The sequence below is a fragment of the Sciurus vulgaris genome (assembly GCF_902686455.1).
Source record: "Sciurus vulgaris genome assembly, chromosome: 12".
Classification (NCBI taxonomy): Eukaryota; Metazoa; Chordata; class Mammalia; order Rodentia; family Sciuridae; genus Sciurus; species Sciurus vulgaris.
This window is the reverse complement of record NC_136473.1, coordinates 3,718,409-3,733,314: the sequence shown is the minus strand read 5'-3', so window position 1 is coordinate 3,733,314 and position 14,906 is coordinate 3,718,409. Positions and strand designations below refer to the sequence as shown.

Genomic DNA, 14,906 nt, shown 5'->3' with positions numbered 1-14,906 from the left:
TCGTGACCACATTCATGTTCTCAGGCCAGCAAAATGCTCTTTGCAAACAGCTGAGCTGCAGCCTGCCCACGACCCTACGTCTTCCCAGCACAGCTGCCTCAGGGGTGCTGATTAGTAGTCAGTTACCGTGTATGGGTGATGCTCTGTAGCACAGGAGAGGGAGAATTTCAAATTCCTTACACCAGCAAATCTTTGTAACTCTTAATTTCTCTAGGACGTGTGTTATCAATTGGATATTTCCTTGAAAATTGGGTAAAAACAAGGCAGAAGTTGTCATATGGTTCCTACAAAAGGCCATATTTTAAGCTTTGACCAAATATTTTAGGCTCCATGGCCTCTGCTGTAGCTACTCAACTGTCACTGGAGAGGCTACTGTAGGCAGTATGTACGCAGATGAGCATGACTGTGTTTCAATAAAACTTTATTAGTGAGCACTGAAGTTTAAATTTCATATATTTTTCACATATCATGAAACAATATTCTTATTTTGACTATTTTTAACCATCTAAAAATGTAAAGAGCATTCTCTTGGGAGTGATGCAAAGGTGGCAGCCCGCATGGCCTAGCCCTGGGGCTGGGGCTGGTTTGCTGTTCCCTGCTGGGGTGGGAGTGTGCCCCGTGGAGAAGGAAGCAACTGGACGGAGGGGGAAGTGTCTCCCTGCCTGTTGGGGCTGCTGCCTTGCTCAGACCATGGGGAGGTCCCTAGTCAACACTGAAGCATGTGGTGGCTTTCCCGGAGCAACGGGCCCATGCTGGCTGGGACTTAGCTGCTTCAATAGTTATCGCCACGCTGGCATCACAGAGCGCTGGACAGTTTTGCAGAACACTTTTTAACATACTTCCTGTCCTCTGATCCCTATGAGATCCATTGTCCCCTTTTATAACTCCGGGAAATGGAGGCTCAAGGGTTTAAGTAGCTTATTCAAGTTCACCCAGCCAGAACTGAGCACACCTGGGCGCAGACCAGGTCCCCTGCTTTTTCTGACCCAGCCTGGAGCCAGCACATTGCAGGTGCTGGTGGTGGCTGGGAAGCAGCTCTCCTCCGTGTGGCTCTGTTGGACCACAGGGATGTCCGGGCCCTGTCCTCAGTGTCTCCAGCCCCATGTCCTCCCAACCAGACGGAAGCACCTTCAGAGGAGGTCCCTGCCCACCCTGCACCTCATGGCACTGCCCCTGGAGCCCATGATGGGCAGGAGGGGGCTTGCCAGATGGCAGAGTGACAGGCCAGTCTTGCTTTCCAGGGGGCGAGTTCACCCGGCAGGCTGAGGTGACCTTCGTGGGGCACCCGGGCAAGCTGGTCATTAAGCAACAGTTCAGTGGCATTGACGAGCACGGGCACCTGACCATCAACACGGAGCTGGAGGGCCGCTTGCCACAGATCCCATCTGGCTCCTCGGTGCACATGGAACCCTACACGGAGCTCTACCACTACTCCAGCTCAGGTGAGTCCCAGCCTGGGCCGCCCGGGGTCAGTGCCACACCACCCTGAGCTCCTGACCAGTTCTGTGGCCTCATGGACCTGGGCCTGCTCTGGGGTCTGGAGAGGGGATTATGCAGGACCTTTCCTTATTACACTCCCTGTCCCCCAGGATAGACCGGAGTACTGATGTAGGGAATTAGTGCAAAACAGGAAAAAACTTAACTTGGAAATTTATTTGAGTGTAATTCCTCTCCCCAGCATCTATCACAAATGTCCCAACCTGTTCCATAGTTCAAAATAAAATGATAAATTTTACCTAATATACATCTGCTTGTAGCTTTTTAAACTGCATTTATTCTCCATTTGTTACCACAAAGAATTTCGCATACCGTGTATCCAGTTTTACCCATTAACATTTTGCTACGTCCCTGTGTGTGCGCGCGCGCCTGTGTGTGCGTGCATGTGTGTGAACATGCGTGCAATTTTTTCCTGACCATATGAGAATCCGTTGTATAGATCATAATAGTTCGTCTCCTAAACACTTCATGTGTTTTTCCTAAGAACAAAGACATTCTATGATCAAAATCAGGAAATTTAACATTGATATGATTATATAATTTATAATTGGATGTATCATTTTATTTAAATCAAACTGCAGTCATGTTGCATTGTTTTGTCTTTACCTCCCCAGCTCACATCACACCATGACTATTTAATAATTCCAGAAAGTAGCCCTCGGAAACTCCTCTAAAGGAGTCTCCAGTTCTGCTGGCTGACTGTTAATTTAAACCATTCTCCTGTGTCCTAAAGCTCAGGTTATGTCTAGCTTTCTCTAATGACCGTCCTTACATAACTCTTGGCCAAATTTCTGACTCTTCTGGGACTCAGTTCCTAGAAACAAAGGTACTCAGTAAAAAAATAGGGAGTTTTTTTTTTTTTTTTTTTAAGGCCCCTGTGAAATCACTTGTCCAGGGCTCTGGGCCTGAGCCAGTCCTCCTGGGGTGGGGCCTGTGGAGGGAGTGCCAGGGCTGCAGGGCAGCCTGCCTGGCCTCATGGCCTTCTGGCAGCCTGCAGGGCAGCAGGGCCGGAAGGGCACGCTGATCTGGTGTTTATCCTCCATGCTTCTGCTATGGAGGCTTCTCCAGGCTTCCATGCTTCTGCTATGGAGCACACTGCAGCAGAGCACACAGAGATAAAGAGCCTTTTATACTTTCTTTTAAATAGGAAGCTGAGGGTTCATCTCATGGGCGGATAGCAGCTGCTCTGCGTGGGGCTGCCTCTCCTCGCCTCTGCTGAGGTTCACTCAGGACACTTGAGTTGTTTTGCTAAAAGTGGCTGCTAAGATGCATTTAGTGTTCCATTTAAAAAAAAATTTTTTTTAGGTGTTGATAGACCTTTATTTTATTCATTTATTTATCTGTGGTGCTGAGAATCGAACCCGGTCCTCACGCATGCCTGGCAAGCGCTCCACCACCGAGCCCCAGCCCAGCCCCTAGTGTTCCATTTTTTTAATATGACAGCACTGCTTGATCGGGTTGAGGAGGAGCAGCCCTGTTTATTGACCCCTGAGCGAGGTCAACTGCAGAAAGCAGTGCACACGCTGCTAGCTGTGTCGTTAATGCTCAGGAAAAGGTTGTTTTCTTGGTAATAGTGTTAGTTTGCTTGATTCCAAAAATTTTACAGACATTATCTGATCCATGCCCAGCCTGTTTCAAAAAAGAAACTGAGGCTGGTGCTGCTTGTAATCAGCAGGCATCTCATCCCCTGGTGGTCTGAGGAGTGAGCTCAGGTTCACCTCCTGAGGTGTGTGCTCTTTCCACCAGACCTTGTCTCTAGTTCTTGGAGTCCTACCAACCTACGGAGAGCTCCTTGATTCAAAAAGCAGCACACATTTAATAATGCAAATCCTATCAGTGATGGTCAGGGACATCTGGCAGGCAGCATGGATGGCCTTCCTTGACCAGCCTGTGGCCCTACCCTCTGTTATATCGTGGACCGGACGCCCTGTGTGGTTTCAAAGCCCAGGGTTAGAGGAGGAATCTTGCATCAGTGAAGGTCTCTCTCTCTTTCTCCTGAACCCAGTGAAGGTCTCTCTTTCTTCCTCCTGAACCCAGTGAAGGTCTCTCTCTTCCTCCTGAACCCAGTGAAGGTCTCTCTCTTTCTCCTGAACCCAGTGAAGGTCTCTCTTTCTTCCTCCTGAACCCAGTGAAGGTCTCTCTTTCTTCCTCCTGAACCCAGTGAAGGTCTCTCTCTTCCTCCTGAACCCAGTGAAGGTCTCTCTCTTCCTCCTGAACCCAGTGAAGGTCTCTGTCTTTCTTCTGAACCCAGTGAAGGTCTCTCTTTCTTCCTCCTGAACCCCAGTGAAGGTCTCTCTCTTCCTCCTGAACCCAGTGAAGGTCTCTCTTCCTCTTGAACCCCAGTGACGTTCTCTCTTCCTCCTGAACCCAGTGAAGGTCTCTCTCTTCCTCCTGAATCCAGTGAAGGTCTCTCTCTTCCTCCTGAACCCAGTGAAGGTCTCTCTCTTCCTCCTGAACCCAGTGAAGTTCTCTCTCTTTCTCCTGAACCCAGTGAAGGTCTCTCTTTTTCTTCTGAACCCAGTGAAGGTCTCTCTTTCTTCCTCCTGAACCCAGTGAAGGTCTCTCTTCCTCTTGAACCCCAGTGACGTTCTCTCTTCCTCCTGAACCCAGTGAAGGTCTCTCTCTTCCTCCTGAACCCAGTGAAGGTCTCTCTCTTCCTCCTGAACCCAGTGAAGGTCTCTCTCTTTCTCCTGAACCCAGTGATCACTTCCTCCTCCACCCGGGAGTACACCGTGACTGAGCCGGAGCGGGACGGGGCTGCGCCTTCCCACACCTACACCTACCAGTGGCGCCAGACCATCACCTTCCAGGAGTGTGTCCACGATGATGCCCGGCCAGCCCTGCCCAGCACCCAGCAGCTCTCGGTGGACAGTGTGTTCGTCCTGTACAACCAGGAGGAGAGGATCTTGCGCTACGCCCTCAGCAACTCCATCGGGCCCGTGCGAGGTGAGGGGCGGAGCGTGTGCCCTCTCTGCCCTCGCTCCTTGAAAAGCCCTGTGCTGTGTTTTTGGGTCTCTGGTCGCTTACTCTCCTAAGAACACTATGCTAAAGTGACTCTGAAAATTGCTTGTCAGCTGTGATTCTTGCAAAACCCAGTTAGGATCCCACTGGGGCTGGGTGCAGATGAGTGATGGACAGGGTCCCAAGCCGAAGGCTGCTGCTGGCTTGGACAGCACTTTCTAAAATTGTTTTTATTTTTAATTGGCACCTTAGCCACCGTACGTATTTGTGGAGTGTGGTGTGATTCATTTCTACGCAGGTACACCACGTGCAATGATTAGGTCAGGGACATTGGCTTATCCATCCCTCAAACATTGTTCCTTCGAGTTGGGAACATTCCAGATTCCCTCTCCTGACTATTTTGAAGTAAGTGCTGTCAACCTCAGCTTCCCTGCTGGGCTGTGAGGAGTTATTCCTCCCACCGGGCTGCCCCCACCACCCTCGGCCCCTCCTCACTGTCCCCCCTCTGGTTCCCACACTCTTTCACTTCTGTGAGGTCAGCTGCATTAGCTCCGCTGAGCGCCCATGTTTAAGTGAGACCGTGTGCACCTCGTGTTTAGCATTGTGTTGCAAATGGCAGGATCCCTTCTTTATGGTGACTGGCCTTCCATGGTGGCGTCTGCCACCTTTACTTCACCATTCCTACAGGCTTTGCAAACACCCAGACCCTCCACTGGGAAGGTGTCTGGGGCCCAGGCCACCCTCCCCAAGACCCGCACCCGGGGCTGGGCTGGTGGACAGGGCTGCCCGGGGGGACTGTTGCCACCTGTCAGCACCTGTCCTCCCATTGTCCCACGGGGTCCTGTGTAACTGGGCACGTCCCCTTTCTAGTTGTGGTTCTTCCTCCATATCCCAGTCACATCCCCAGCTCTCGATTTGTCCCACGTTGGCCCTGAGGCAGAGGAGAGTAGTGGAGCCTCTTCCCCTTGACAGCTGGGCCTCTGGTCATCAGGAGTCAGCACTGTGCCTTTTTCTTCTTTTTGGGGGACTGGGGTGGAGCCCAGGGGTGCTCAACCACTGAACTACATCCCTAGTCCCCCACCCCACGACACCTTTTTAAAAATTTTTGAAACAAGATCTCACTAAGTTGCTGAGGGTCTTGCTCAATTGCTGAGACTGGCCTCCAACTTGTGATCCTCCTTTGTCAGCCTCCGAGTCACTGGGATTATAGGCGTGTGCCATGGCGCCTGGCACTTTTTTTCAGGAAGGAAGAGATAGTAATATTTTAGCCTCTGCCAGCCACATATATCTCAGCTCTGCCAGGGTAGCATGAAAGCAGCCACAGGCCATTGGTGAGAGAATGGGTATGACTGGTTGCCAATAAAACTTTATTTACTGAAACAGGGAGGGAGCCAGACAGGAGGGTCGCAGCTTGCCTGGGATAATGCAGGGGCTGGCTCATCCTCCCCTGCTCTCCAGCGATGGCCCTTGGGTCACCGGTTGTGGTTTGCTTTCTGGGGAGGGAGACCTGATCGCTCACTTGGTCCCCGGCCCTTGCTTCACAGATGGCTCCCCCGATGCCCTCCAGAATCCTTGCTACATCGGCACTCACGGGTGCGACACCAACGCGGCCTGTCGCCCTGGACCCGGGACGCAGTTCACCTGCGAGTGCTCCATCGGCTTCCGAGGAGATGGGCGGCTCTGTTACGGTACAGCCTTTGATTCCGACCCTTGGGGCTGGGCAGTCGGGCTGGCAGGAGGCATCAGATCCTCACGCCTGGGTCTGCTGAGGACGCAGGGACGAGACGCAGATCCCGACGTACAGGCCGTGCCCCTGCCGTCCCTCGCTGGAGCGAGGGGTCCCGTCCCTTTAGTACAGCAAAGCTCATGTGCAGACACAGCAGCAGAGCAGAGGTCCCGAGGCGGCCTCCTCTCCATGCTGAGCGCACAGGGCTGCAGGAGGCGGGAGGCACTGTCGACGTCCCGGTGACGTAACTGTGCTCTGGTTCACCGGCCGACTGCCTTTGGTGCTTCCCGAGCCCTGTCTCATCAAGTTCTCCAGCACTTCCATGGGATAGAGTCTGTCATTCCTGTTTTTAAAAAGCCCACATTTAATCTTGGTGAAAGTTACCATTTTAACTATTTTTACCTGTGCCATTCGGTGCTGCTGAGGACGTTCCTATGCAGCCCTGGGCACTGTCCTTCTCTAGAACGCTTCATCTCACACTACCGACTGACCCATTAAATTACCTCCCCCCGTGCCTGGCCACCATTCTACTGTCTCTGTGAATCTGATGATTCTTGGAACCTCAACTAAGGGGAATCGCACAGTATTTGTCCTTCTGTGACGGGCTGATTTCACACACTGTAACATCCTCAGGGTTCTTCCATGTAGCACCTGTCAGAGTTTCCCTTTTTGAAGACTGAATAATATTCCACCATATACACAGACTATATTTTGTTTATCCATCTTATCAGTTGGGCACGTGGGCTGCACCCACCTTTTTGTCTATTGCAAATAATGCTGTTATGAATACAGCGTACAAATACTGTTGAAGCCCCTGCTTTCTGTTCTTTGGGGTGTATATTCCAAAGTGGGATTATTGGATTGAATTGCAATTCTGTGCTTAATTTTTTGAGAACCCCCACACTGTTTTCCATAGCAGTTGTACCACTCTGCACTCCCATCTAGAGTGTGCAAGGTTGTGATTTCTCCACATCCCTGACAGCACTCGTTATTTTTTTTTAAATAGAGGCTCATTAACATGAGCCAGTGACAGAGGGTTTGAACTCAGCCTGTGACTCAAGCATCTGTATTACTCTGCCTTCTTGTGAGCACTTGTTTTATTCTTAATGACTGTACTTCAAAGGCTTTCCCGTGGAGAGCTTGAAATTTATGTTTGTTAACAACACTAATCCAGTACCGACGGCAGGAATGACCGACCCCCAAGCCAGCACTACCTAAATCTGCAGTATAGAGCTCCCTAGTAAGGCTAAGGAATGCTGGACCCCAGACTTCCAGCACAGGGCGGAGCATGTTCACATGTTTGCCCAGAAAAACAGGCAGCTCCCTCCACCCTTGCTTGACTGGGGAAGAAGAATCTGGCAAGCCGACAACCTTGGAATTTGGGAATAATGCCTTTGGTCTGGAATTCAGCTCCACTGACCGATGGCGGCTGTGGCAGGTGATTTAATGTGGAGCTCAGCAGATCCCGCAGGGCACTGCGGCCTTTGCTTCAGTGACCCTTGCATGCAAGGTGCTCATCAGGATGCCTGAAGCATCGGAGGGTGGGAACTTGACCCAGAGATAGGCTGGCGGATGACTCTGTATGTGTGGCAGAATCCAACCTGAGACGCCCCTTCCTGGTAGCACACCACCAGAGAGGACACAGTGCCTGCTCCACTAAACCGCCATTTGCCCAGGCTTTCCCGAAAGAGCCAGGTGGTCTTGAGTGGCTGTGCTGACCCAGGACAGTCCCCAGCAGCACAGCTCTGCGTGGATTTGTAGAGCCCTCCTGCACTGTGAGGAGGTGACGGACACCGCGCGGGCCTCCTTCATTCAGCCACACCTCCTTAGTCCTTCTGCAGCCACATCAACTTCGTAAGCCACTGAGTGTTACTGAGGCGTGGGGGACCCAGCCTGCTGCTGATTCTGCTCTTGGTGCCTGAGCTCAGCGAGAGGTTGCTTCAGCTCAGGGCTCTGCCAGACATGCTTCATGCTATCCGCCGCTGTCCTCAGAAGTTCTCAGGGGCCCTTGCCTGGGAGGGCAGGTAGTCATATATGCATTGCTTTTGTGCTGAGGTCAGTCATCATTCTGGAATGTTAGCTCTGTGGAATGTGGGACCCCAGCCGGCTAGTCATTGTTCCAGGTCACTATAACGCGCGTGGGAGTGTTAATGTGTCAGGACACATTTCAATAGGAAAGTGCACTAAGCTTCCTGTGTTGTTTTGACCTGGGAAGTGCTGCGGAGGAGAACAGGGTGGCCTTTGTCGCCATTGATATGATGATGTGTGACATCAAGCAGGCAGTTGGGTCCTGGCTCAGGGCAAACCTCCCCGGGAATTTTGATTTCCGGTTGAACGGCGGCTCTCCGCGCCCTTGTGCATGGCATGATGGGGCTGTGCACTTCTAGCGAGGACTCTGTCGAGACAGTACTGGTTAGTCTCTCATCGAGTCGTTCTTCTGAGTATGTAGAAGGCGTTGAACGCATCAGTAACAAGACTCTTCTCCTCGAAGACCTGGCCTTTGAAAAAGAGCCAGATTGGAGGAAAATATGTGAAAAGTAATTACTCTGAAAAAAAGCAAAAAAGAATGACCCAGGATTTGCTACTGGACCAGGGAGTGGTTACGTGGAGGGACTCTGTCCAGGGAGAAGGTTGACTGCAAGTTGAAGAATGTGCATCTTCAAGCAGATGCTGTGGTTGCTATGAGAGGCAGTTGTCAGTTACCAGGTCACTGTTCCCAATAAAGAAAGGCTTAAGGTCCTGGCCTCAATTTACAGAAGAGAAGATTTATATCATACCTTCGGAAAACTTTCCAAACTGCAAGGACCCTGGAACATTAGCAGGGAAATCGCGAGAGTCTTGTCTCTAAAGAAAGGGTGTCATCCAACTTGGCTGGTATGTGGGCACCTGCATGGCAGGAGAGGCTTCCTAGGGGCCACGTCCCTCCCTGTCCCTCCTCTGAGATCCTGTTTGCCCGTGGTTCTGCAGGTGGAGCATGCAGAGAGAGCGGGATCGCCTAATGAACAGTTTCGAAACACATAGCTTCCCTGTCCATAAATGCCCCCAGGGAGGAACGGAGCTTGGAAAAGTTCCCCTCGTGCTTTTACTCTGTCTTCGTGATTGAAAATACTGCTCTGCACTCCGGTGCTCCGGCAGTTGGGGCCAAGCCTGTCGGTCCTGCAGCCTGACCAGTGTGTCCGGCCATCTGCGCAGGAGGATCCTCCCAGAGGTGTGGCGCTGGCTTGTCGGAGAGCAGCTGGCAGATGGAGCTGTGGGGCCCCCACCCGCCCCTGCTCCAGCTCATGCTGTTCCCGAGCCCCGCCGCCGTGCTGGTGCCGTCCTCTTGCCTAAGAGCCTGTCTCTCTCACACACCCCAGTTTATTTTTAAAAAGTGGAACAGTATTTGGGTTTTTAGTAGGAGGGGTTTGGCCTGGGCACAGGACTAACTGTGGGGCTGATGTGGCAAAGGTGCTTGTCCGAGAAGCCAGCAGGGCATTTGTTTCGACAATGAAGGGACTGGCTAGATGGGCCACTGGAGGTGGACATAGGAGGCTTTGTCTCCCAAGTGTGAAAGGTTCACCTTGAAGCACTGGGGAGGGGGATTTCAGGGGGAGGGGAGCCGGGTGCCCTCGGCCATTATGGGCTCCTGTGCACACATCTCCAGAGGAACTGCACTCGAGACTGGTGCTGGCTGGCGTGGGGAGGCCCCTGTGTAACTGTTCCAACCCATTGGTGGGCAGGTAACCAAGGTTATGAGAGGTCAGCTCAGTTTTTTGTCTGGACCAGCCTTACACTCGTGGCAGCAGCAGATTAGCCCCCAAAGCCTAGTGGCCATCTGAGGACTGTGTCCCCAAAATCAGCCAAACTCCTCACCATGGCTGGGGGTTGAGGAGAAATTCCTGATAATTTTAATGGTGACTTGCCCTGAGCATGCTAGGCACTCCTTTGGCATGCATCCATTTTCTGTAATCCCCAGAAGAACCTTCAAGATGATTATCAACATGCTGATTTGCCAATGGGGAAACTGAGACTGAGTAGTTGGGTAACTTGCTCAAGACCACAAGAGCTCGTGGTGACAGCAGGTAGGACTTGAACCTAGCGATATTCAACTCCAACACTTGTCTTCTGCTGTACTACCTCACAGCAAAGGCTGCACTACTGTCGTATGAAAGGATATCACCCTACCGACTGACTTTCTGTCTTATTGAAACCAGAGTTTGAGGCAAAATTGGATTTTCTGTCTTATTGAAACCAGAAAAAATTGGATTCTCCACTTACGGCTAGTGGGTGTGGCCTGTAAACTGCAGGTCCCGGCAGCCGAGAAAGCATGTTTTAGGGTTAGCAGCTGATCACAGCATGGATGCCTGTCAGGGTCAGGGCCAAGGTCCACAGCCAGCAGCACTGGGTTCTTCTCCACCACTGTGGAGGGGCAGGGGCAGCTCTCTGTGGTGGTGTGTGCACTCCAGTGTTGCAGCAGACCCCAGCAGCTCACTTCCAGCTTCTTTCCAGCTTCCTGTTACTACAGAAGCCAGGGTTAAAGGGGGTAGAACTATTTGCAGATGTAAAAAACAGGAGGCTCAGCCAGGAGGATCACACGTTCCGGTCCAACCTCAGGAATTTAGCGAGGCCCTGTGCAACTTGATGAGACCGTGTCTTAAAATGAAAAATGAGGAGGGCTGAGGATCTGCTCAGTGGGAAAGCTCCCCTGAGTTCAGTCCTCTGTATAAAAAGGAATAAGAGGGGACAGTGATGGGGCTGCTGTGGGAGGGTGCCAGTCTAGGGGTTTGTGTGGCACTTGGATCTGTGCTGTGGTCACACTTAGGCTGATCAGGGTTTGAAAAAGCACTAATGCTATCCGTCCAAATTTATGCTAATCAGGTTTGGCAAAGTAATAGCTCTATTGGTTCAAACTTATGCTAATCAGGGTTTGGAAATGCTGTTGGTCCAAACTTCAGCTCATCAGGGTTGGGAAAGGCGCTGTGATTGGTTGGCCCTGCCATCCCTGGCAGGTCCGCCCCACTTCTGCATTCCTCTTGGGGAGGTGAGAGGTTGAGGTCGTGGGATGGTGGATGCTCAGGGTCCTCGGCTGTGGCACTGCGTGGAGCAGGTGCCACCCTGGGCCTGGACCAGTCTCCACGGGGCTGCGGGTGTGCCCGGGCTTGCTGAGCCTCAGGGCTGGGCTGGCGTGGCTGCTCTGCATGCCGCCTGTGCTCCAGCCTGACCCGGCTGCAGCTCCGCAGCTCTGGAACGAGGACTTGGCTTCACTGTGAGTTGATGACTTTCCTTTTAGTCCATCAAGCTTCAGATAATGTTCGAAAGTTCACAATTAGGCTTCAAATTGTCCGGTTTTTTTGCAGCTGTAACTGGAGAAAGGTCACATTTTTAAGCAGTAATGTATTTAGTATGCTGTCAAGTTTGGGTCTTTATGCAAAGTGCTTGAGTCCTTCACACGTGTCTCTGCGAGTCTGCTGTGAGCGGCTTTTTTGGATGGGCTGCAGACTCGGCCACTGGCTCCAGCAGTGCTAGAGGAAGGACCCGCTGACTTAGGACTTGGGCCTGGGAGCTGCTCTCTCAAGCTGTGCACGGAACACCTTCATTTACACTATTTTTAGATATAGAAAAATATGTCCAAAAAGCCATCCGTTCTCAGGGGGCGTGCTTTCTACTGTACTACGTTCCGTGGCATCCAGGGTTAAAAAGCGCGTTTGCAAACAATCTGCTGCAGATATTGACGAATGTTCAGAGCAGCCCTCCGTGTGCGGCAGCCACGCCATCTGCAACAATCACCCCGGGACCTTCCGCTGCGAGTGTGTGGAGGGCTACCGCTTCTCCGATGGGGGAACGTGCGTGGGTAAGTGCTCCAGGTAACCTTTCAAGGTGTGTCCAGGCACATGCTGCCCCCCGTGGGCGTGGGCGAGGGGCTGTCCCATATCCGTTGAGCAGGGGACATTTCTGCTGTCAGAAGGACAGTTTCCAGAGGATGGTCGACTTTCCCCTGCCCTCCCGCTACCTGGGGCGTCAGGGCGGCAGGGACGGGTGTGTTTCCTCTGGAACTGTGTTGTCATCGCCTGGGCTGCTGCAGGCAATCACAGTGCATTTGCTTCTCATCCGCTTCTCTTGGCCGTGCTCAGCATCCTGCCTTAGAGGCTGTTAAAGCTCTCAAACTTGCTTCTCCCTTGTCATTTGCAGCCGTGGGACCAGTTTCAGGGCACCTGTATGCCCTCAGCTGTCGTAGACTGAATTCTACCTGAGTTATGTCTAAAAGTCTGTTCCCATCTTTTTAGGAATCTTAATTTTACAAACCGCAGGTCACAGGATAACTTTTTGGTCTCATCGAGTTAATACTATTGCCTAGGCTCGCTGTGTTCTGGTGGTTGATGGTTTGGTGCTGGTGATGATGGACCAGAGTCACAAACAGCATTGTCTAAGTCCTGCCTCGTTCTTTGACACTGCTCTTGACCTTGATTCCATGGACATTAAGGTTTCCAGGTTTAGAGGACCACTTGCTGGACGGCCCCCTGAGCCTGACATGTCTGCCCCGTAAAGCAGACCCTTGTGCCCCTTGTGCCAGCTCAGCTGGCCATCCCTTTGCCCTTCCTGGCTGCGTGCAGAGCCCGGGTGCTCTCCCTGTGTTCTGTCTTGCAGCTCGGACGAGGAGCCAAGGTCACGGGGTGAGGAGTGACTGTGTGTTGGAGGGAACAGGGAGTTCTCTCTCTCTCTCTCTCTCTCTTTTTTTTAGTTCTCATGTTTTGAGTGCGACCCAAACATCTGCGGGCTCAGTGAGGTCCTTCCCTCTGCACAGCTGGGATCTCAGCCGGCTCTGCTGGAGTTTTGTCTTTAGAACATCAGTTTCTCAGTACTTGGCCTGACTTCCTCCTCTGCTTTTTGAGGTCAAAGATTCCAAAGTTTGCTTTTAATGGCAACACTATTTACTGACTGTGTTGTCTCAAGCTGGGTAGTGGCATCTTTACCCCTTGGGTGGTGGTGTGCACAGTAACTGAGATCCATTCTGGGACACGTATGGGAGGCTTGGTGACCTGGATCTGACCTTTCCTGATGCCCACACTCACTGGAGGTGCAGGGAGGGTGCAGTGCAAATGTCTTCTCCCAGTCATTTGATTTTGAGGACACTTAGCCTCCCTGGGCCTCAGTTCCTTATCTGTAGGACAAGGTGATCAGTGGTTTCCTGTGTCCCATGGAGTTCTTGGAGGTGCCTCAGGAGTTGCCCAGGACACAGGGCAGCCATAGGCAGACTCTCATCGTTTCCTTCTGACCTCTGGCCTTCTGTTTTTCTGTGTATCAGATTCTGGATAAGATGTTTGAATAGTGGACTCCATTGCTCAAAAACAAGGGTGAAGAAGGCAGGTCAGCACTGATCCCCGGGTTCAGCCACCTGAGGCTTTTGCATGCCCCCTCCCCCAGCCCCTGCAGGGTCCTGGGCACCTCCATCCTGCTCAGCCCTTTACCCTTTTAATCAGCTCTTTTTGAGACTCCCTGGGAACCAGGTCTGGCCGAATGCATTTAAATAGCTGGCTTGTCACTGGACAATCAAGTGGTCACTTCGTCCCTTGCAGTTCCTTCACTGTCTTAGATGGAAGTCTGGGCCAGGAAGGTTTCTCTATGGGGTGGACAGGAAACGGTGGAGAATAAGTCCCGGCGGCTTAGGAGGCTGCCTGTTTCCTGCCAGCTACTTGTGGCTGAGGCTCTGGCAGGGCGCATGGGCTGCCACCCGGGAGTCTCCCTTCGTGATTGCTGTCCATGCCTGGGGACTTAGTAGACTTGCATACTGGTATTTTCTATAAGCCTATGACTTTCTTTCCCACTTGATGCAAACTTCTGTAGTTAGTTGAAATATACAGAATATTTTTGAAGGAGATGAATCTTAGCTTATCCATAGTCACCTTGCTATAAAGACACAGATGTACCCGAGTGGAGATAGCCCTGGGATCCTTGCCAGGCAAATGGGGCGTGGAGACCTGGAGATTGTTCGCCCCTCACTGGACATCTGTGCAGCACACACCAGCCCCTGTCAAGGCGGCAACGGGGCCATGCTCAGGCGAAGGCTGCTGTGCAGTCCCCTTTGCCTTGGCTTATCTAGTGTTCCTGTCCCCTCCCTTGCCAGGCGTACTGTTAGGAAAAGCTGTCCACTGCGACCTCAGTATTGGGGCTTTGTGAAACCTCCCCGCCACCGCCTTCCCCTCTGTCCCTCCATGTGTGCTTCCTCAGCAGCTCCTTCCCTCCCCTGTTGCCTCACTTCACAGCCCTGACCTGCCTACGTGTGTCTCTCGATGACCCCGTCTGTCAAACCAGCATGGCAAGCCACCCTGCTGCCACCCTTAGCCCGCCATCCCGCTTCAGGAATAAATGAACCAGGAACGTGAAATCCCGACCTGAGAGTCTTTTCAAATCCTCTTCCAAAATCTTCCCGTCCATTCTTCCTGTGGTTCCCTTTACTGGACGAGTGAGGAGGAGGGGAAATCACCTCTCAGTGGTTCAGAGTCTTGAGGAAAACGGGGCTATGCTGATGTCCCCACTGGAGTGTCAGGTCTTCTTGAAGTCACTGAGTCAGCTTTGCTCTTGTGGCACCGGCCACTGGCTTTCCAGAGCACCATGGCTGCTCAGCCAAAACAAAATCGGCAAGGCCATCTGGACCCCGCTAGACACCTTATTTCCAGGAGAACCAAGGAAACACCCCTATCAGCTGAGTGTTCCTTTGCACAAATCAGATTGAAACCCCAAATAA

General features: G+C 52.1%; 1 protein-coding gene and 1 long non-coding RNA gene across 2 annotated transcripts in view; both read left to right on the top strand.

Annotated features, from left to right (window-relative positions):
* The window catches only part of NID1 (nidogen 1), a 73,066-nt gene that overhangs the window by 26,119 nt on the left and 32,041 nt on the right, over nt 1–14,906 (top strand). Inside the window, exons 7-10 of the mRNA XM_079106885.1 lie at nt 1,242–1,442; nt 4,198–4,443; nt 6,003–6,146; nt 11,889–12,014. Coding sequence (XP_078963011.1) covers nt 1,242–1,442; nt 4,198–4,443; nt 6,003–6,146; nt 11,889–12,014 — 717 coding nt within the window. The remainder of the gene's footprint in view (nt 1–1,241; nt 1,443–4,197; nt 4,444–6,002; nt 6,147–11,888; nt 12,015–14,906) is intronic.
* LOC306641690 lies at nt 1,449–4,017 on the top strand. The gene is made up of 3 exons (XR_013758245.1): nt 1,449–3,599; nt 3,664–3,816; nt 3,874–4,017. It is a non-coding gene; the product is annotated as an uncharacterized lncRNA (long non-coding RNA).